At 34.9% G+C, this 21,171-nt stretch overlaps 1 protein-coding gene across 8 annotated transcripts in view; it reads left to right on the top strand.

Moving 5' to 3' along the window:
* Nucleotides 1–21,171, top strand: part of Cep152 (centrosomal protein 152) — an 80,542-nt gene that overhangs the window by 43,574 nt on the left and 15,797 nt on the right. For 6 of the 8 annotated variants that reach the window (XM_071608228.1, XM_071608229.1, XM_071608230.1 and 3 more), the window contains 9 exons: nucleotides 1,476–1,680; nucleotides 5,609–5,737; nucleotides 6,352–6,461; nucleotides 7,224–7,352; nucleotides 7,489–7,624; nucleotides 10,150–10,335; nucleotides 11,622–11,903; nucleotides 14,146–14,277; nucleotides 18,200–18,850. In XM_071608228.1, coding sequence (XP_071464329.1) covers nucleotides 1,476–1,680; nucleotides 5,609–5,737; nucleotides 6,352–6,461; nucleotides 7,224–7,352; nucleotides 7,489–7,624; nucleotides 10,150–10,335; nucleotides 11,622–11,903; nucleotides 14,146–14,277; nucleotides 18,200–18,850 — 1,960 coding nt within the window. The remainder of the gene's footprint in view (nucleotides 1–1,475; nucleotides 1,681–5,608; nucleotides 5,738–6,351; nucleotides 6,462–7,223; nucleotides 7,353–7,488; nucleotides 7,625–10,149; nucleotides 10,336–11,621; nucleotides 11,904–14,145; nucleotides 14,278–18,199; nucleotides 18,851–21,171) is intronic. The other 2 variants (XM_071608233.1, XM_071608231.1) reach the window with 1 other exon arrangement.

Below are 21,171 nucleotides of genomic sequence, written 5' to 3'. Positions count from 1 at the left end.
GTTTCTGTTGACTGGTTTTTTTTCCTGATTGTATTTCATATTTTCCTTCCTGCTTCTTTGCATGCCTGGTAAATTTTGATTGGATGCTACACATTTTGAGTTTTATGTTTCAGATGCTGGATTTTATTGTATTTTTAAAATATTTTTTTAGTTGTAGATGGACACAATATCTTTATTTATTTTTATGTTGTGCTGAGGACTGAACCCAGTGCCTCACATGTGCAAGGCACACGCTCTACCTCTGAGCCACAGCTCCAGCCCCTATTGTATTTTTTAAATTGCACTTTCTTTGTGACACACTTACTTGGAATTCATTTCATTCTTTCAAGGGTTTGTTTATAGGCTTTGTCAGAGCATGCTTAGAGCACACTTTAATCTGGGGCTAATTTTGACCTTCTGCTAAGGCAATGTTTGATACCCGGTGAAACAGTACAATTTTCCACTATGGCTCAGTGGAATGCAACACATTCCTGCCCCTATTCTTTTGCCATGGTTCTTTCCCTGTCTACACACACTTATACACATAAGTTCTTTTTCTGTGCAACTCCTTTTTTTCCATATATATATTTTATATTTAAAATATTTTGTGTGTGTATGTAAAATATATATATTTTATACACACACACACACATATATATAAAATATATTTCTGTATTATGCAACTCTTTTTTTCCCCAATATTTTCTCCCCTCAAATTTTAGCTACTTCTGTTTCCCCAACTCTGAACTCTTTGTCTGTAACTTAATGATATTACTGGGCTCTGTTTGAGTTTCCTCTCCATCACTATGCCCTGGAGACTTCAGGCAAAAAGTTGGGCAGTCATGGGCCTCACTGTGTTTGTTTTCCTATCCTCAGAAATCACTATTCTTGCTGCCTGTTTAATGATTAAAAACCGTTGCTTTATCTATTTGATTGATTTTTTTTTCCGTCTTAAAGAGGAAGCTAGATCTGGTCTTAGTTAATCTATTATGGCAAGGAACAGAATATCTCATCCCAGCCTTTAAGTTTATTGAAACTAAAATTGGGTTGAAATTAGCATGGTTTTTATTTCTGTGCTGTTTCAGGTGCATAGACATCCATTCAGGCTTGTGTTTCAGGAAGTTGAAAGAGATAACAGAAATTATAGGTTAGGGTAGCTAGTGTGTAGTATTGTTTTGCTCCTAATGTCCATGTTGTTTCTCTTGAAACATGTATACAACATGCCATGTATCAAAAACACAAATGGAAGCCATGTCACAGTTCTCATGTCCAGACTCCTTAGAGTGAAGTAGCAGAACTACACTTGCTTGAACTTATTTCTGTACATGGGGACACAGCACAAGTGACATCATTGTGTATGACGAAGTTTAAAATTGTTTGAAATATTAGTGTATAATTGTGTAGGTGACACAACATGGTCAGGGATGCCATTAGTACTTTGAAGGAGGAATCGTGCTTGCTTTGTTATCCAATTTAACCCACAATTTCTGCATTAGCTTAGTGCCACAGGAAGACCTGAGTGAAGAGCTTTCTAAAGATGAGGTCATCCTGAAGTTGAAAGCAGAAGTGCAGCGCCTGCTGGGGAGCAACTCATTGAAGCGTCATCTGGTGGCTCAGTTACAAAAGGACCTCAAGGACTGTCACCAGAAAATTGAAGATCTCCAAGAAGTGAAGAAAGATGATAGGAGCATTGAGATTGAGGTTTGTAGAGCCTAGAAGCTGTTTTGAAAAGATGTAATAAAGAAACTTTCTTGCTTTTTTTTGTTGAAAGGAAACCTTTGGCTGACAAGGATCATTTGACTTTAGAAGTAAAGTTTAAAGAGGAAATGCCACTTAAAGGAATGTATTTTCTGCTTACTTTTGTCACCTAGTAAATGAGATGCCAATTAGGTAAAATTTCTTTACCACAAATTTAAGGAAGCATTCTATGTAACAGGGTCTTGCACTTTCTTCAAGGTTAATTTATATAAGTAGTGCTTTAAAAATCTGATTTTTAATTGCTCAATTGGTAGAGTGCTTGCCTTGCATGCACAAGGCCCTGGGGCCCTGGGTTTAATCCCTGGCACCACACACACAAAAAAAAAAAAAAAAAAAAAAGAAAAGAAAAGAAAAAGAAAAAAATCTGATTTTTTTCTGCACAATGAAATCCTTTAGAATTTTGAATGTGAGATTTCCCTGATCCATATTCTTCTAACAAAAGTCACACTATACAAGAAAATAAACCATACAGTGGTGATACAGATGGAAGAAGCATAAAAGCAGATTCTGTGAGTCCTTGAATTCCACTTCTGTATTCTTCAGGCAGTACCCTTGCTTCATAGGTAAGGAAAATGAATCTGGGGGAGTCGGTAAGCCTTCTAAGGTAACAGAGTCAGTCTTAGGCAAATTGAAACTAAAACTTGACTGATAAATGGCCAAGGCTGCTTCCTTAGGGCCATGCTGTGTTCAGCCCACCTTTCCTTCACAAATCCTCATCTACCTATACCGCCAAGAGAAAGTGATACAGGAAATGCCTAATAATTAAGAAAGGGCAAGGGGGAAAGGAAGGACATGAAAGGATATTAAACTTCTGTATGTTCTAAAAGGAAATCTATTAAGAGAAAGAACACATCAGTTTAAAGTTTCTTGGCTATCTTTCTAAAGAGAACTGAGCAATCAAAATCCTCTCCTGGGTATTTCTAAGTATACATTCTAAGTTTCAAGAGGGCCAGCAAAACTATGGATTATTTGGCATGTTTCTTTTATGAACACTTGAATGATATGGATATTTGTTGCTTTATACATACTTTATAGTATATTTTTATGTTCATTTCTAATCATCTTATATAGAACAATTTAAAGTCATTATGGAGTGTTGTATTTTTTTTGTTTTCATTTTATATGACTTCATAGCAGTAGTTTAATATTTAAAGCTGAATTTTCACTCAGGAATCTTATCTATAATAATAAAATTGTTCTGTACAAAACCCCAATAATACTGCTTTATGACTATTTTAGTCAGCTTTTTTTTTTTTGCCACCGTGACTAAAAGAACCCAAGCAGAACAATTGTAGAGGAAGAAAAGTTTATTAGAGGGCTCAAGGTTTCAGAGGTCTTGGTCCATAGAAGGCCGGCTCCATTCCTCAGGGCTCAAAGTAAGGCAGAACATCCTGGCAGAAGAGTGTGGCAGAGGGAAGCAGCTCACATGGTGATCAGTAAGCAGAGAGAGAGAGAAAGATCTCCACTCTGCAGATACAAATATATACCCAAAGCCACACACCAATTCCTGCCTCGTTCAGCTATATCTTGCCACTTCAGTTACCACTCAGTTAATTCCTATCAGGGCATTAAATCACTGATTGGGTTCAGACTCTTACAACCCAATCATTTCTCCTCTGAACCTTCTTTCATCGTCTCACATGTGAGCTCTTGGGGGACACCTCACATCCAAACCATAACAGTGACATTTCTAGGATAATATGGAATTGGGAGACTGCCCATACATAGCACTGGGCAGTGATGGGGAGCAGATCAAATATTATGCAATTCACTCCAATTGACCAACCGGGGCCAGTAAGGTAGATAGTGGTTAGAATATGGTAAAGGCCTTAGGTAAACCAGACTGGCTTACTAGCAGCCATATCTACACTGAATTTTTTTGTGAACACAGAACTTTTTGTGTCTGATTCTCAATGAACAGTTTTACCATACTTCAAGTTGTGGTTGAAGCTAAACTCTGATTCCAAAAGTATTGGAGAGGCAATGTTCAGTAGCCAACTCAGAAGGTTTCTATCTAGAATCTTTTTAGACATACAGTTAGTGTATTAAATTTCTTGTTTTCTTGAAGATAGTGTGTTCAGTATTCTACTTTTGAGAAGAAATTTTATTGTGACATTCAAGTAATCTTTTCACTTTAAAGATCTTTTTTTTTAAAAAAAAATTTCGTTATAGTTGGAAACAATACCTTTATTTTATTTATTTATTTTTATGTGATGCTGAGGATCAAACCCAGGGCCTCTCACGTGCTAGGCAAGCTCACTACCACTGAGCCACAACCCCAGCTCCTAAAGATTTTTTTAAAGGTACTGTGCTGATAAGTCCAAGTACCTAGTCCCTGTGTGATTGCAATGTGATAATTCATCAAAACCAAGTATAAAATCTAGCCCTGAAAAGCGTATTCCAGTGTATCAGTATAATGTGACTTTTATTCCCAGTAATAAAAACTCACCAGTTTGGAAGAAGCACAAATGAGTATCATAAAAAGCAGAGGCCAAGTCTTTTAAAAACAGAAGGCCATTCTAGGGAGTAAATAACATCTTTAGGTTTCATGCCCACCTCATTCCCTACATTTGGACAGAAGCTAAAAAAAGAGTAGATATTCTTAGCCCTTATTCTGACTGGGGTTGTAGAAATGTCTTCTGGGAAAGGTGGCAGGTGAAAAGGGAAAAGTCAGCTTGAGCTGTTTGACTCTGAAGGAATGAAGACTTATGCTCTACACTGAATTGGAAGACTGTCCAAAGTCTGCATGGGCAGAGATACCTGCCCCCCTGTCAGGAGCAGAACAAAAGTTGTTATAGATATTTGTTAAACATTAGAGAAAAGAACTCACAGTCAGGCATATAATATGCCAACAAGTCAAATATAGTAGATATAGTAGATGAATTTAAGAAATTATTGTGATTCCCTCTCAATAAAGAAATAGATAAGGAAAACATTCAGATAGGAAGAGGAAAAATATGCAAAGTTATTTAAACAGACAAATGTGGGAAGATGGAAAAAACAAATGAATTACATATAAGAGGTTGCACTCTGGTGACAACGCAAGAAATACAAAGGAAACCAATTGGCAGATGCCCCTTTCCCATCGGACAACAATTATTTAAGGATAATCATTGGCAATGGAGATGAAAGTTGGATGGACTCATGTATCACCCAATAGTATCATTTATGTGATCTTTCTAAAAAGCAAGTTGTCAAAGTTTATTATGAAGCTTTAAAATTGTACCTATTAAAAAAAATACATGAGTTAATACTGTTATAAATATTTACAGAAATAGAGTAAATGCTTATAGAGTATGATGAGAAATAAGACATTTGCCTAGTCTCAAAGAATCTTTTCAGAAGATATTTATTATTTTACAAGCCAAAGGTGGTAAATTTACAATGGAAATGGCTAGAAGACACTGTCTTCAACAGTGAGGTATATTGCTATCCGCTATCTGCTACCACAAGCATGTATTATTTCTTTGGCATTCTTGAATCTAGTAAAGAAATAATATCAGAAAAACCCAAATTGAAGGATAATCCTACAAAATAACTGATTAGTTCTCCTAGAAAATGTCATGGGTTTGAAAGATAGAGACTGAAGAACTCTCATTGATTAGAGAAGACTATTGAGACATAACTTAATGCAGTGTGGAATCATGGAATTTGATCTTGAACCAAGAAAAAGGACATCAGAGGAAAACTGGAGACATTTGTGTGATGTCTGCAGATTGGTTGGTAATACTGCATCTGTGTTAATTTCCTGGTTTTGATAACTGTGTCATATGTGGGGAAGTGTGAAATTATGCATGCTGTTTTGCAGGGTTTTTTGTTAATATAAAATTATTTCAAAACAAATACTTTTGATTTCTTTTTTAACACTTAGACCAAAGCAGATACTTCAGAAAAGCCAACTAATCAATTATGGCCTGACTCTTCTACTTCTGATATGACTATTAGAGATGATGTACTGCAACTTAAAAATGAAATTCAAGTTTTGCAACAACAAAATCAGGTAATTAAAAATGTCCTATAAGTTAATGAGAATTTTCATGACCTTATTAAATATAAAAGAGATAAATACACTTTTAAAAAATACAGAAGCAATACGAGTTATTACTCAAGTATAGCAGTAGGCAGATATAGAATCCAGTTGTTTCCCTCTACTAGTGGTTTTGGGTAGTGGTTTCTTTGGAAGTTTAGTGTAATTCCTGTTTCCTTTATATCTAATGGCATGACTGATACAGGTGTTTTTTCCTTCTCAGTCAACCTTTGAGTGAAAAGTAAAATCTTGCTTATTTATTTAGATAGTTACCAAAGATTATTGAATTTTATGACTTATTTTAATTATCAATTAGCCAGTACTTCCGGTTAAATGTTTTCATTTAATATCAAAACAAATATAAAATATTAACTTTTATTCCTATCAAAAAGCTGCTTATCAAATAAATCTATGCTCTTACCAAGGTATAGAGCCATTTCTTTTGTAGAATTATGAAAATGAGATTATACCAACTAATGTTATAGGGTAGAATTGAGCACAGAGGATGTTAAAAAGATGAAGATAGATTAATTGATGAAAATGATGTTTGTTTCCTCTAAATACTTCATTTTTTTTTTCTTGTCTAGGAACTTAAAGAAGCTGAAGAAATACTGAAAAATACAAATCAAGACTTATGTAATCAAATGAGACAAATGGTACAGGATTTTGACCGTGATAAACAGGAAACTGTGGAGCGGTAAGTATGTAGATGCCAGATGCCTGCCTTCTGGGTCCCCCTTCCTCCAAGACACCCCACCCACCCATACACAAACACACAAAGATGGATAAAATGAATGTTTCCCTTTTGGGATCTTGAATTGGCAGAGATAAGTCCCTGGCTTCTCAATTAGAATTTGGAACACATTTTCCACAGAAACGTGGAAATATGGGTTCTATAGCATCATTAAAACTGCATCTCACTGAAATATTATAGCTTAGTGGGGTTTTTGTTGTTTGCTTGTTGTTAAAGCGAGTCTGGGAAACTATTTTTTATAAAGAAGAAATCTGTGGGAGGAAATATGTCTTCCAAATACCAAATCATAAACTTGGAAACAGACTTTTGGGACATAACTTACATGTGAGTTGGATGCTGCTAGTATTTGTGTTTAATATATATAACTTGGGATTTGGGAACCACACCCTCACTTATTTTAATTAATTTCTTTATAAACAGAAGTCCTCAATATAGATTACTTACTTTGTGTTTGAATGACTGGGACATTCTCACATCCAAGTTTGTCATTTTTCTGTAGAAACATGAAAAAAAGAAAATTTTGAAGATTCTCATAAGATTATTGGTTATAAATTAGTTATTACTGGTTTTGGTTGGAGAAAAGCAATCTGACCATCCTTGTAATTGACATTAGAGGGAAGAGGTGGGGAGGAAATGATTCTAGAAATTATTTTAGTGTTTCTAGTAATGCCGAGCATTGCCTTAGATCCCCTTCTCTGTTGCTAGGTGTGAAAGGACCTACCACCAGCACCATGAGGCCATGAAAGCCCAAATACGGGAGAGCCTATTAGCAAAGCATGCTTTGGAGAAGCAGCAGCTCTTTGAGATTTATGAAGCGACTCAATCTCAGCTCAGGTGAGAATAAGACTTCGGCTGCTCTGCAACTATAGAGACAACCATTCTCCTAGTCCATAATTTAAAGGAAAATTGTTTGTTATGCGGCCCTTTAATTTTTCTGTGGTCATTTAGTTGCTGGTTTTGTGTATCCAAGGTCTGACATCGATAAGTTGAGCAAGGAGATAACTGCTGTGCAGGAATGTTACCTAGAAGTGTGCAGAGAGAAGGATACTCTAGAGTCGACTCTCAAGAAGACCACTGAAAAGGAGCAGCAAGCTCAGGAACAGAAGGTATGGTAAAGTTTATGCTGATTCTTCATCACCTGGTCTCTCAGGCCTCAGTTTATCATGGAAACTGACACTTTTGGCTGGGGGATGTGAATGGGGACAGTGTCCCTAGAAGTCTCTTCACTTTGGGCTATACTAATATAACTTGGGAATATAGTAAATATTGAAATCGCTATTAAAACCTTTGTAGAAAATGTCATATACAAAGGAGGAAATATTTTCTTATAGATTTATTCTAGAAGGCAAAGAAGTGTGGACCAGATTCACTTTAAGCCTAAAACCCATGGTTCCTTATTTTCATTTTGTGTTGACTGCTCAACTTTCTTTGTTCCTATGACCTCTGCACAGTGTGTTCATTTCTTCAGAGGCCTTTTCCTCAGGCCCCTTTGTCTCTCAGTAGCTAATCATCATTTTATTCTTCTGGAAAGAAGGACAGGAGTTTGAACGTAGTCTCATGATAGGGAAGGTGAGGAAGGTCAGCGTGTTAGCATGACCTCTTTCAGGGGAGTTGGAAGAGTGCAGTGGATGCCCTAACTTCTGCTTCTTCCAATCTGCCCTTGGTCCAGGAGCAGAGTCACAAGGAAATAGTCGCCTGAGCTTCTTTTTCTCTACCCTGGTAGGGATTCTCCCTCACACACAGATTTGACTTTCCCTTATGCTTGGGACCAGCCTATTGACCAGTTTGAAAGCCCCCTGCCTCAGGATTAAGACATGTGTTTAAAGGCTTGAATAAATGTTTTATACAGAGAGTTTTGAGGAAGTTATATTAAAGCCAGGTATTGCTACCACAGACTTTTAAAAAAGAATAGTAAAGAGAAGATGAAGCATTCAGTTCATTTAACATTTTGATTATTTTTAATACATTAATATGATGAAAGAAGGTCATGTATGCATTTAGTGGAAAATTAAATGGAGCTGTTTTAGTCAGTGTTGGCAGTAAAAAAAAGTGAAAAAGGATTTTATATTATCTAGAAATTAAGAACTTAGCTTTCAGTGATGTTTTTAAAATTAAAATATGGAGAAGATCTCTGTTTTTAAATATATATATATATATATATATATATATATATATATATATATATATATATATATTGGCAAGAACATAAGAGCAGTTCTCTGAACGAAGCCATTCTTTTCAGGAATTTTTGTTTGGGTATGTTTAAAAGAATCAATTTGACTATAAAATTGGATTTCATATAATAGGTGAGTTGCAATTAATAACTGTTACTGACTGATATTTGGACTTATGAATGTTTGTACATGGAGGAAAGGTTAATACTGCTGCTGTTTGGCTCTTTCCAAAAAAACAAATTTAGCAGTTAATTTTTTTTTAATTTAAAATTATCATGCAGTATAAGAAGTTATTTTTTTCTCATTGGATGAATAGTTTATTGATTTTTTTAACACTTGTATATATTTGTCAGATTACAGAATAGTCATACCACTGTAAAAACTCCCTTGTGCTATCACTTTGTAATCACATCTACTCCCCACTTACAGGTCCAATGTATTTGGAACATTAGATGTTTAATTTCTTCCTTCTCTGGGAATTGTTTAGGCTTCTTTTTTTTTTTTTTAAATACTGGGGATTGAATTCAGGGTCACAAAACCACTGAGCCACATCCCCAGCCTTATTTTGTATTTTATTTAGGGACAGGGTCTCACTGAGTTGCTTAGTGCCTTGCTTTTGCTGAGGCTGGCTTTGAACTCAAGATCCTCCTGTCTTAGCCTCCCAAGCCACTGGGATTACAGATATGCGCCCGGCTCAGTTTTTTAAATTGTGGAACTATAAGCACTTAGTAGTCTTTGTAAGCCAATCAGAATGAAGCACCTTTATATTTAGGAGAGTTTATTTAATCTTTTCATCTCTCCTAGAGATTGACAAAGATATACCAGTTTGTTTTCCTAGGAAATGTTTTCCCATGCGCAGTTCAAGAACTTACTCTGGAGCAGCCTAGGGAGCTTTTGGGGTACCCCTTCTCTGCAGGACACAACTATTTTCTTGTGGTTGAGCTTTAGGTAGGGAACTTAGTTTGGCTATAGAATTCATGGAACAGGCAACCCCAAGAGCCCAAGGGTATATTTTAATGTTTCATATGTGCTGTTTTCTGAAACACTTGTTGAGTCAAGCCATAGGTTAAGCAGAAGCTCAGTTATGTCCTGAAGCATTTATTAGCACACAGACTTTTCTTCATGTGTTAGCTTTTCTTATTCAAAAAAAGTGGGCAAAAAACCTTACACAAAACTCTCTGGGTTGTATAGAAATCAGTTTCAGCTATGAATTTGTAGACAAGACAAAGATGACCATCATTCCCATTCATAATGCCATTGCTATAACATGTTAAAGTATATTCATACAATTTCAGGCCAAACTAAGCCACTCTTTTACAGAGGTTAGAGAGTTGTTTTTGTTTTGCTTATTTTGGTTTTGTTTTTGCTATCTAAGCAAAGTACAACAAGTTTTATTTTTTTAACTTGGAGAGACCATAAGTATTATTCAGAGATATTTACTTGAATTTTGTTTAAAGAGACAGCTATTGGAGGAAAGAGAAGAACTTGTAAGCAAACTGCAGTTGGAACTTGAAGAAAAGTACCAAGAAACTCTTATCATGGAAAAAACCAAGTGGCTGAAAGAGCAAGAAACTGGTAGTAAACAGCAGGTTGAAAGCGAAATGATGTTAGCCAAAGCACACTGGGATAAGGAACAGAAAGAGGTGTGGGTTAAAATTTCTTTCTGGTCACTATGTTTTAAAAATGTGTTAATTATAGAAGACAATTATAAATAGACATAATTTTTAATTGGCAAGTGTATATATAATTCTCTGTTTTACCTTTCAGAGTTGAGCTCTTAGCAGCTTACCACAACAGTTTTACCTCTTAAAGTTAAAGATTGTCAGATTGACAATCTTTTGACCCTTCAGCCAAATTCAGGATATAACCGGTTTACTGGGCACTTCTTTGATTCCTAAAAATTGAAACCATGATCTAATTTTATATTGTGAAGTGATTCTGATAACTCTAGATAAATATATATATATATGTGTATGTGTGTGTGTGTGTGTGTGTGTGTGTGTGTGTGTGTATGATCAACAAATAATCCTTATAATAGATTAGAAGAAGGAAGTAGTGGACAGGCTCAGAAGTACAAAATTTATTATCTCTATTGTGTAAATTACAAATGAGCTTAGGAAATGCTAATAGTTTCCTAGAAAGTTAAGGACCAAATTGTTATCTTAAGAACTTACCTAGAAATGAAAAAAAAAAAATTTTCAGGTTTATTTAAATTTAGATTCTCCTATTCATAAAATTCTTTTTAATTTCTACTAATCTGGTAGCCAGGTAAGCAGTTTAAGAACTTTGGATACCCAGGAGGTGGGAACTGAAAAAAGAAAAAGCAAATCTTGCAACTTCACAGTTGGCCTAAGGTGGATTGTGTTTAGATCCATTCTACTACATTGTCGAAAGTAGAAAAATCAAGACATTCTTCTAGTAATGTCTTCCTCTTGAATGCAGTCTACTTAGTAAAATTTAACTTCATAACAAATAAAATGTCAGTATGTTCAAGTTAGTAAACTATTTTTTAGATTAATTAATTAGATTTACTCAGTGCTGATTTGTGGAAGCATGGTATCCATGATGGCAAAACCTACATTTATAGCAAAAGTTTTTCTTTTGCTGTTTTTGTTTTTATTGTGCCACATGATAGTGTCAATATTAAAGCTTCCAGAAAGTTGCATATTGAACGCCAGTTAGTCTGACCTCACACAGCATAATTAAATCTTCCCTGTGATTTTTCTCACATAGTTAAGGTCAAAGAATAACTTTCAAGTTTTACTTGAAGAGTATATTTTCATTGACTGAATTTCTAAACCTCAGATAATTACTATAACAATGTCTAGATGGTTTTCAAACACAGGTGAGGTTGCTTTTTTGTGTGGTTATTCTAGTTTTCATTTATTTGAGCATTTTTCTTCTTATATGATATTTCTTCTGAAAACAGATGAAACAAAAACTCATACAACAGCTGGAAAAGGAGTGGCAGTCTAAGCTGGATCAAACTGTAAAAGCTCTGAAAAAGAAAACCACAGATTGTGGAAGCCAAACTGACCAAGCAGCCACCCTGGATGTCATTTCCAAGGCAGACATGGAGGTCATGGTAGAAAAGCAGAAGCAAAAGCTCCAGCGAGATTTAGAACAGGAGAAGGAAACAGCTATCAAGGGGGCTTTGAAGAAACTCCAAATTGAATTGGAGGCCAAATACTGTGAAAATATTGCCCAACAGGTAATAGGCATGATTATTATAGAAATTATCGGTGCTCCCTACTATTGCAACTTTTGAACTTGTTTATAGATTTTAAAATTTTGTGCATTTCTAGAATAGAAAACCCGTTATGTTTTTCCTAAAGTGTTCTTCGTTATATTTCTGTCATAAAACTCTTACCCCTCAATTTTTCTGTATCTTCTTTCAGTTTACAAAATGTTTGTTCCTCTAAGATCTGAGATTTCACTTGAGGTTAAAGATGGCGGTTTTCCATCTGAATGAAGCACAACTTAATTGTGAATTTTTCACATCTAATTTCATAGAAAATTTCTCACCAAAATAGTTATAGATATAAGTATACTTGAATAAGATATTTAATAATATTAGTGTTGAGACTCAATGTGACTTGGGTCTGCAGGCATGCCCCATAAATGGAATTTTGTCTGTAATTCTCATCAGTTGCCAAAAAGTGGTGCCATTGTCCTTCCTTTGAAGCACTCAGATACTAAAGTCTCATACTGAGAAAAATATAGTGTGTGTTAACAGAGTTACCTGTTATATGTATCTTAACTATTACAGTGCTTCTTGAGTTTGTTAGTCTCAGGACTCCTTTACACTTTTAAAAATGGAGGGGTCTAAAGAGCTTTTGTTTGTGTGGATTATAGATATAACCTATGTGACAAAATAAATTTGAGAAAATTTTTTAAAAATAAGAAATACCCCAAACACAATCTCTGTTCGTTGTCAGAGCATTTTTGCCATCAACATAGCATGTAGTTCCTGGAACACTATGCTCTTTGTGCATGAGAGATGGCACCGGAAAAGGCAGATTGTGTTTAATATAATTTTGAAAATTGTTTGGCTTCACAGACCACCTGACAGGGTGTCTGGCCTTCAAGAGGTTCCTGGACCTTGATATATCTTTGATGTATTTATTTCCTGAAAGACATATTACTTATTGTAAACTTCCAAAAAAGATAATACCTGAACTAAGGTTTTAAAAAATATGTTCAGGTTTTAGCTGGGTGCGGTGGCACATGCCTGTAATCCCAGTGGCTGGGGAGGCTGAGAAAGGAGGATTGAGAATTCAAAGCCAGCCTCAGCAAACAACTCAGTAAGACCCTGTCTCTATAAATAAAATACAAAATAAGGGTTGGGGATGTGGTTCAGTGGCCATGTGCCACTGAGTTCAATCCCCAATAACCTCACCCCCCCAAAAATATATAAATACACACACTCCCATACTCAGTAGTTAAAATTTTGCTTGAATGTATTGTTTTACATGAGCTTACAGGGCATTCATAAGATCTGGAAACACAGACAAATATATGTAATGGTATCAAAGATATTTTCAATTAATTAGATAGTTTTCTGAAGTGGTCAGTATGTTAAGAAAATGTTCCATAGACATAGAAATGTATTTAAAGACAATCTTGTGAAGACAAGGAAGAAAAACATTAGCATATTGTAGTATAAAGGAAATAGTTCATAATAACTTTTAAAGGAATATAAATTTTTATAGAAACTTTATCTTTTCTCCATATTCTCAATTCCTGGGAGTTTACCTGTAATTGTATTTAGTATGTTAGTAAGAAATATGGCCTAGTATATCAACTCTGTTTTTCTGTTTATAAATATATGTGCATACATTTTAAAAGAAAGGAATAAATACAAATTATTTAATTAATGATCTTGTAACTGGTGGCAGATTTATGACCAGATCACCTTATAATTCATCCTCTTAAAATTTTCTGCAAAATGAGGTATTGCCCTTATTCTTTTGTACAAACTCACTCTTGACAGCAGGAAATTTTTTAGGTGTAAGGTTCTCAAACATAGTGATACATATATGTGTGTGCATGTGCATGCATGTATGAGGTGGGAGGAGCATGTGGGCGTAGGGACGAGATAGCAGCTGGCACCGAGCAGCCCTTTGGCATACCTCTTTTTTCCCTAAGATAAACAGAAGTTTGTAGAAAATAAAATTGATACCTCATAAAGTTTTATAAGATAGTATTATTCATTAACATCTCATAGATTCCCACTTTCTGTTGTGGCATTTGCATGGGACAGCATGGGAAGTTTAGAAAAAATAGATCTGAATCTACTATTTAGGATAAGGTAAAGTACTTAAAGTCAGTGTACCTGTGCTATAGTGAGACACAAAGTCAAACGCACATGAAATTATAGTTGTTATTTGAAAGTGAGCTCTTTCTGAAATTTTATACCCTGCTTTGCCTCTTTGTCTTGTAATGTCCTACAGGTAGAAACAGCTGTGCAAAATGCTCGCCTTCGATGGCTAGAAGAACTGCCTGAGCTTGCAGAGTACAAAGCACGAATGAGAGTAGAACAGAAGAAGTGGGAGGAACAACAAGAGATCTCTGTGGCCAGAAGGGTAAGCACTCTCGTGGAGAGGAACTTCGGGAAAACCTCTCCCTGGCTTCCTCTTTTGCCTCTGTCCTGGAAATTTGTTCCTACTCATGACAGTGCATGTTAAGCATTAACTAAGGGCTTAGCATGTGGTGTCTGTTATTATCATCAAATTGTGTAGGGAAAGAGAATGTATTTTAGCATCTAAAAACTCTCATAGAAAGATAACCTTGACTTAGAAATTAATTCCTATTCTGTCTTGCACTATCTTTAGACAAGATTGAGAACAGGTGGTTATCTGTTTACTATTAACTGTACAGTATACTCTTGTGAGTGTGAAGGTTTTCTGTGCCATGTCAGTCATCTTACAACATAATCTCTTTGGTAAAGGGCCAATTTTCCAGAGATGTCATGTTCCTTGAAAGGAAAACCCAGATATTATTACCATGTGATCTTCAACTTAACTCACTAGTCTAAACCAATTCTACTCAAAATGCCAACAAACCAAAAATAATTTTGAAATTTGACACAACAATTCTAAAATGTATTTAGAAAAACAAAAGGCCTAAAAAATTGTTTAGTGTCCTGGAAAAGGAGTCTCAGTCCAGCTTTCATATATAATAGACTATATTGGAAAGAAACAACTTGGACAGTTGAGTCACAGAATTAGAACTGTTTTAAATTCAGTACAATATAGAATTCAGTGATAGGCCTAACTATGAATTACAGCATAATAAATTGTTTCAAAATAAGAGAATGAGGAATTATTCCTTAATAAATCATCTTATGATAGTCAGATAACTGTGGAAAAATGTTTATATGCTTCACAATAAATACTAAGTTGATGGAATTAAACACTTTTAAGTGAAAGTAAAGAAAAATTAAAATAAAATTAAATATTTCAGATCTGTATCCCAATAACAACCCAATTTTGAGGCAAATGAACCTGACAGTAAAGATAAAGTAATAGATTTAAAATATGTACAAATGTTTAAAACATTTTTGTTTTTGCAATAAATAGCAATGTCAAATAAAGATGAGAATAAAAATAAGGAAAATAAATGAACCACACCTGAGAAATGTGAATCTAATATATAACAAAGAGTTCATATAAATTCGTAAGAAAAACAAAGAGTTCAATGATAAATACACCAACGACATGAGCCAGCAATCTCCATAAGTCCAAGCAGCAAAAAATCAGTGGAAGAACATCCATACCTGTCAGTATGAAGGAAATAAAAACCAAAATAGATTTAAGGTGCCATTTTATGCCATATGTATAAATCCTCTCTTCGGAATTACATAACATGCAGAATATAATTTTCTGAATTATATGATACATAGAATTTAATAGATTGCAGTTTCAAGAATGTGCAGTCTTCTGATGGCCATTTTGGAGAATAATGTGGAATATAGCAGAAGTTGTAAATGATTCATATCCTGTATTCCTCATTGTACACCACACATTACTTGAGGAAATATGTCAACATAGATCAAAATCATTATGTAGTAGTACATGGGTATTTGTTATATCATTATCTATACTTTCTCATGTATCTGAAACATTTCAAAAGAAAATTTAAGAAGGAGAGAGAAAGTGGAAAGAATATAATAGTGAGGATATTTGTCTCAGAGCTTAGAAGTCAGGTAGAATATAGAAATTAAAATAGGCCAAAAGATCTTTCCTTAAGAGAACAGAAGGCCTGAATGTATGTGAGTGCAGAAATATAGAAGTGACAGTGTATTTCTTCTGAAACTTCAACAAATGTGAGACTCACCTGCAGGGTCTATAAAGGTACAGATTCCTGGGCTTTCTTTCCATCTAGAGATAATGAATTGATAGGTCTGGACTGAGTCCTGAGAATTTGCATCTCCTACAGTCTCTTGGGTGTCTGCTAATCTGTGGACCACACTTGGTTGTGAGTAACACTATTCTAGATAATTGTATTAGCCACAAAACATAATGTTAACTTGTTGTACATCCTTTCTCCAACCAAAGGAGCTAGAGAAAGGACTCAATTCATAGCATCGACCAGAGAATTCCTTTAAAATTGGAGTTATCATGAATCCAGATCTGTGGCAATGTAAAAATCAGTTTCTAGAGTTCACAAATGGTCAGGGTAGTTCAGTGGTTCCCAAACTTTGCTGCACATTGAAATCACTTGAGGATCTTAAAAAAATCCTATTGCCTGACTTCCATCCTCAGATTGTTTTGATTGCTATTGTGTATAGCCTAGGCATCAAGATTTTGTAAAGCTCTTTAGGTGATTCTGGTTGATTTGAGTTGACTAATATTATCAAATTATCCTTATAGAACTTCACCTGAGAAGGTATGCATTTTTGGTAAAGTTTGGCAGGTCATCTAAATTCCATTGGACTATATCTATTCAAGTCACCTGGTAATGATTCTCAAGCATTAATTGCAACGTGATCCTTTTTTTTTTTTTTTTTTCCTAAAAAAACTACTTAAATGGGTTTCAAGTAACTACTGAATTATTCTTGTGGTGGAGAGGAATTTTATGATAACTTCCTTTGTAAGCTTACCTTAGACAGTGAATTTAATAAATAAGTAGTCATGCTGTCATTCCAAGTACATGTAAGAAGTATTGCCTATAATAATCACCACTGGGTCAGCCTTTGAGGTACTCATTTCTTTCTCATTTGACACTGTTATGTCCTGATTTCTTTGAATACGGTGAGGGAGAATTAGAAGTAAAAGGAACTCAAGGTTATTCTCCAACTGCTCATTTTTTTTGGCGAAAATAGTGAGTTGCCAAAGAGATTAAATTAAGTGGCTTTTCCACAGCCATACATCCAAAAGTAATTCAAGCTATGTAACATTTGAGTCTTAGTTATCTACAGGCTCTGGGTTGAGTACTTTAAATGGATTATCTCCTTATATCATTTAATCCTAAACAGTGCTATCAAATTGGCGTTGTAATCATCCCTACTTTACAGGCAATGATACTGAGGCTCAGAGAAGTTGAGTAGTGGGCCTGTGGTCATAGTGACCCATGAATGCCAGCAGTTGTCTACAAGTCTGCCCCTTCAAGCCCTCTTGCTAGGCCATCTCTGCAGTCAGTGCAGAACTGGAGCTGGAGCCCAGGGTTTTGATTTCCTTATTACTTTTTGGTTATGGCCTGCTGTTTTATCTGCTTATTCCTTTATATTGTTATAAAAGAAAAGGAGATTAATGAAAAATGACTTCCTGTTTGATATTGTCATTTAATGAACTGTTTTAACCACTAAAATTGCATGACTTGCCTATTAACAAATAATTATGCAGGTATGTGTTACATTCCTAATAGTAAGGTTTCCTTATGGGATTGCTTTTGCTTTAGAAAAAAGATGCTTAATTTGTAGGGGGCTTAGATAAAAGTTGAGACTGTATCAGTATTAAAAATATCAGGGTTTATTTTTTATTTTTTTTAGAGAGAGAATTTTTATTTTTTATTTTTTTTGGTAGATGGACACAACACAATGCCTTTATTTATTTATTTATTTTAATGTGGTGCTGAGAATCGAACCCAGGTCCCGCCCATGCTAGTCAAGCGCTCAACCGCTGAGCCACAATCCCAGCCCTCAGGGTTTGATTACAATTTGGACCACCAAAAAAATATATATATTAATGTGAAATATTTTTCTGACATTAATTATATAAATATTTATATAAATATAAATACAAAGAATGAATATATAAATTTATATTTCAATTTCAGCTTCTAGTTCTTATTTCAGAAATTGATATTTTTAGATAACATAAGCCATAAACTAGCTAGTGATCTAAAATGAAGGAAAAGATCCTCAAGATTTCATCCAAATTTGCTTTTTTTTCTTTAATTTTAATTTTAAATCTCTTGAGAGGTTAACCTAAATTGTTGCTTAGTTTAATTTTGTTATTAACGAGGAGAATCATAAAGACTTTTTAAACATGTTATATTCTTCAGCTGGCATTGGCTGTGTCTGAAGCTAAAGAGAAGTGGAAAAGTGAGATTGAAAATATGAAGAAAAATATAACGCTGGTCAAGAACTTGGAAGAGAAGATTCATTCTCTCCAGAAGGAGCTGGAGTTAAAGAACGAGGAAGTCCCTGTGGTTGTCAGGGCAGAATTGGCTAAGGCCTGGAGCGAATGGAACAGAGAAAAGCAAGAAGAAATCCACAAAATTCAAGAACAAAATGAGCAAGATTACCGTCAGTTTTTAGATGATCATCGAAATAAAATTAATGAAGTGCTTGCAACAGCTAAAGAAGACTTTATGAAACAAAAAACTGAACTGCTTCTCCAAAAGGAGACAGAATTACAAGCTTGCCTGGAACAGAGCCGTAGAGAGTGGACAGTGCAGGAAGCCAGGCGGATCCAACTAGAAATCCATCAGTATGAGGAAGACATCCTAACTGTGGTCGAACTTCTCTTAATGGAAACCCAAAAGGAGTATGTCAGTGGTTCAGAGAACAAGCAGCTTTTGGAAATCTTGTCAACTTGTTCTTCAAAGTGGGTGTCTGTGCAATATTTTGAGAAACTAAAAGCCTGCATACAGAAAGTACTTCAAGATACAGTCTCCATGCTTAAAGAAAATACCAGCCCAGAAGGGGAAAAGGTATGTTCCTCAGAGTAAAAAAGAGCTGTTGGATATTAAGGATGACTATAGAGGTTGCATTTTTTTTTTTCCTTTCTTTTTAGGAGATGAGAGACTTGTATTTATATCAGTGGTTTAAAACACCTTTTGTAGAAAATTCAAAGGATCTATATTTTGTTGCCAAAGAACCTTTACTGCTTCATAGTACCACAAAGTGAGGCAGAGTTTTTAGCCTCTATATGTCTTTTTCCTAAGAAAGAAAATATGCTTTCCTTTGAAAGGATGAGATTTCAGAAATTGAATAACTCTTGTTCTTATTTTTCATTTTCTGGGTCTAACACTTTAAGAAATATGTATCATATATGCTGTAGTTTCTTAAAAGCTTCTGAAGAGCTTGGAAGCCTGTTTCTTGCCCTCAATGAATTTATATCTTATTTAGGCTAAAAATACCAATCAAGTACAAAAAGTATTAGAACACAAACAAGCAAATAAGAGGTATGGCTCACACACCCAAAACCCTAAAATCCAGTTTCATTGATTCACCTGGTATGTGCATATAGAATGGATTAATTGTATTCTTTTAGTTGAATAAGTATTCTCTGAGACTGACTTTAAGTTTGTGTGGAAGAGCTGATAAAAACCAAAGTCTTGCTTCCTTATAATTAAAGAAATTAGGTATGCATGAAAGATCCAGAATAAGGTTCTAAGTTTCAGCATGTGGAAAAGATGTCAAAATTATCAGGTTGTTTGAGAGAAGAGTTCAGACATATGAGTTGAGATCCATCAGGATATCATGACTGAAGATTTTTCAAGGTCATAATTGAGAATTTTATATTAATACATATAGGAAAGAGTTATAAGCTAGGAAAAAAAAAATCTGAGTTCCAGTAATTTGGTGATAGTTAGTTTATTGCTTTGGGCAAATATATACCATAGTTGTTCAATCTGAGAAAAACAAATCAATCCCTGGCTTAGTTCCTTAAATTTGGGTGCAAGATATGCATGACATATCTGGGCCTTCCTATACACAGCATGTGAAAAAGTACATAACTTTAGAACCAGAAGGGACCTAGAAGATCAGTCCACTTTGTCCCACCCCAGTTGCTGTTTTTCTCCTTGATTTCACAGAGATGTCATTCTTGAGTAGTTGCCTTCAATATAACAATTGGATAAGATTGCTTCCCATGAGCACTACTTAATCCTTTATTGAGAATCTTTGGAGAAAAATAGATAATTAAAAATAAGAACATTATCTATAGCAGGTTTTAGGATGAGAAGTGATGGGAAAATCGTGTCAATGTTTTCAAGTTTGTTTTCCTGAAAAGACAATCTCTGCCTTAAAACATGAAGAAACTACACCACCTTTTCCATTTATATTTTTATTTTGTTGGCATTGCAGTTGTAATGAATTTGACCCCTGCTTCAGTGAGAATATTCTGTGTTTTCCAAATGGTGTGGAATACACACACACACACACACACACGCACACACATGTACACGTACACACACGCATACCCAATCAACCTGAGGTGTTTTTATAGGGCTTATAATTATATACACAGTTTAAGGTCATCTGTGTGACTTAATGTGGCTCACAGTTCTGTGGAGAGAGAATCAAATAATCTGGCTAAGAATTTAGTTTTTGTTTGGTGAGTCTGGTTCCATTCCTGAGGAAAAGCTGACTTTGAAGTGCCCAGTCTGGCATTTGTCATAGAAGTAATACTTGACCTTCTACCATAAGCTAGCTCAGCTCAGGATGTTGAGGTAAATCAATGATTATAAATTTGCAATATAGGTGCTATCAATATGAATAACGATAATTTGTTAAATCTGTACTTAGAATTGTTCATGGAAATTAAAAGTGGAAAACTGTGTATTTAAAGAAGTCTTCATTAAAACAGCAAAAGTGATCAAAAGTTTCCTAGAATGGAGAGGATGCAGTGACTGGAAAATGTCGTTTCTAAGAAATGGATGCCTTATCAAAATACATTAGTGGAACAGCTCACAGTGGATAAAAGAAAAATATCAACTGGGGCAAAATTTTCCAGGAACCTTAAGGATGTATATTCTGTTTTTGTTTTTGTTTTTTTCTTTCAAAGTCAAGTTAAAATTAAGACCAAAAAGGTTATTGCTTTCCTACCTTTTTTGGTCATCTTGGCTTTTCTTCTCCAATTTTAAGTGGAAACTAGAGATATTAATAGCCTTTGATTCAGCTTTTATTTCTCTGTTGGGCCTCAGTCTTGTAGCCTCTTAATTGTGTAGCCTCTTAATTAATTCCCTCCTGCTGCTTCTGTGGGACACCATACATGGGCTTCCTGACATTCAGTGATTGGGTTTCTCAG

This window comes from Marmota flaviventris, chromosome 2 (assembly GCF_047511675.1).
Source record: "Marmota flaviventris isolate mMarFla1 chromosome 2, mMarFla1.hap1, whole genome shotgun sequence".
Lineage (NCBI taxonomy): Eukaryota > Metazoa > Chordata > Mammalia > Rodentia > Sciuridae > Marmota > Marmota flaviventris.
Note: the sequence above shows the minus strand (reverse complement) of the source record. Positions and strands in the feature narration are given on the sequence as shown.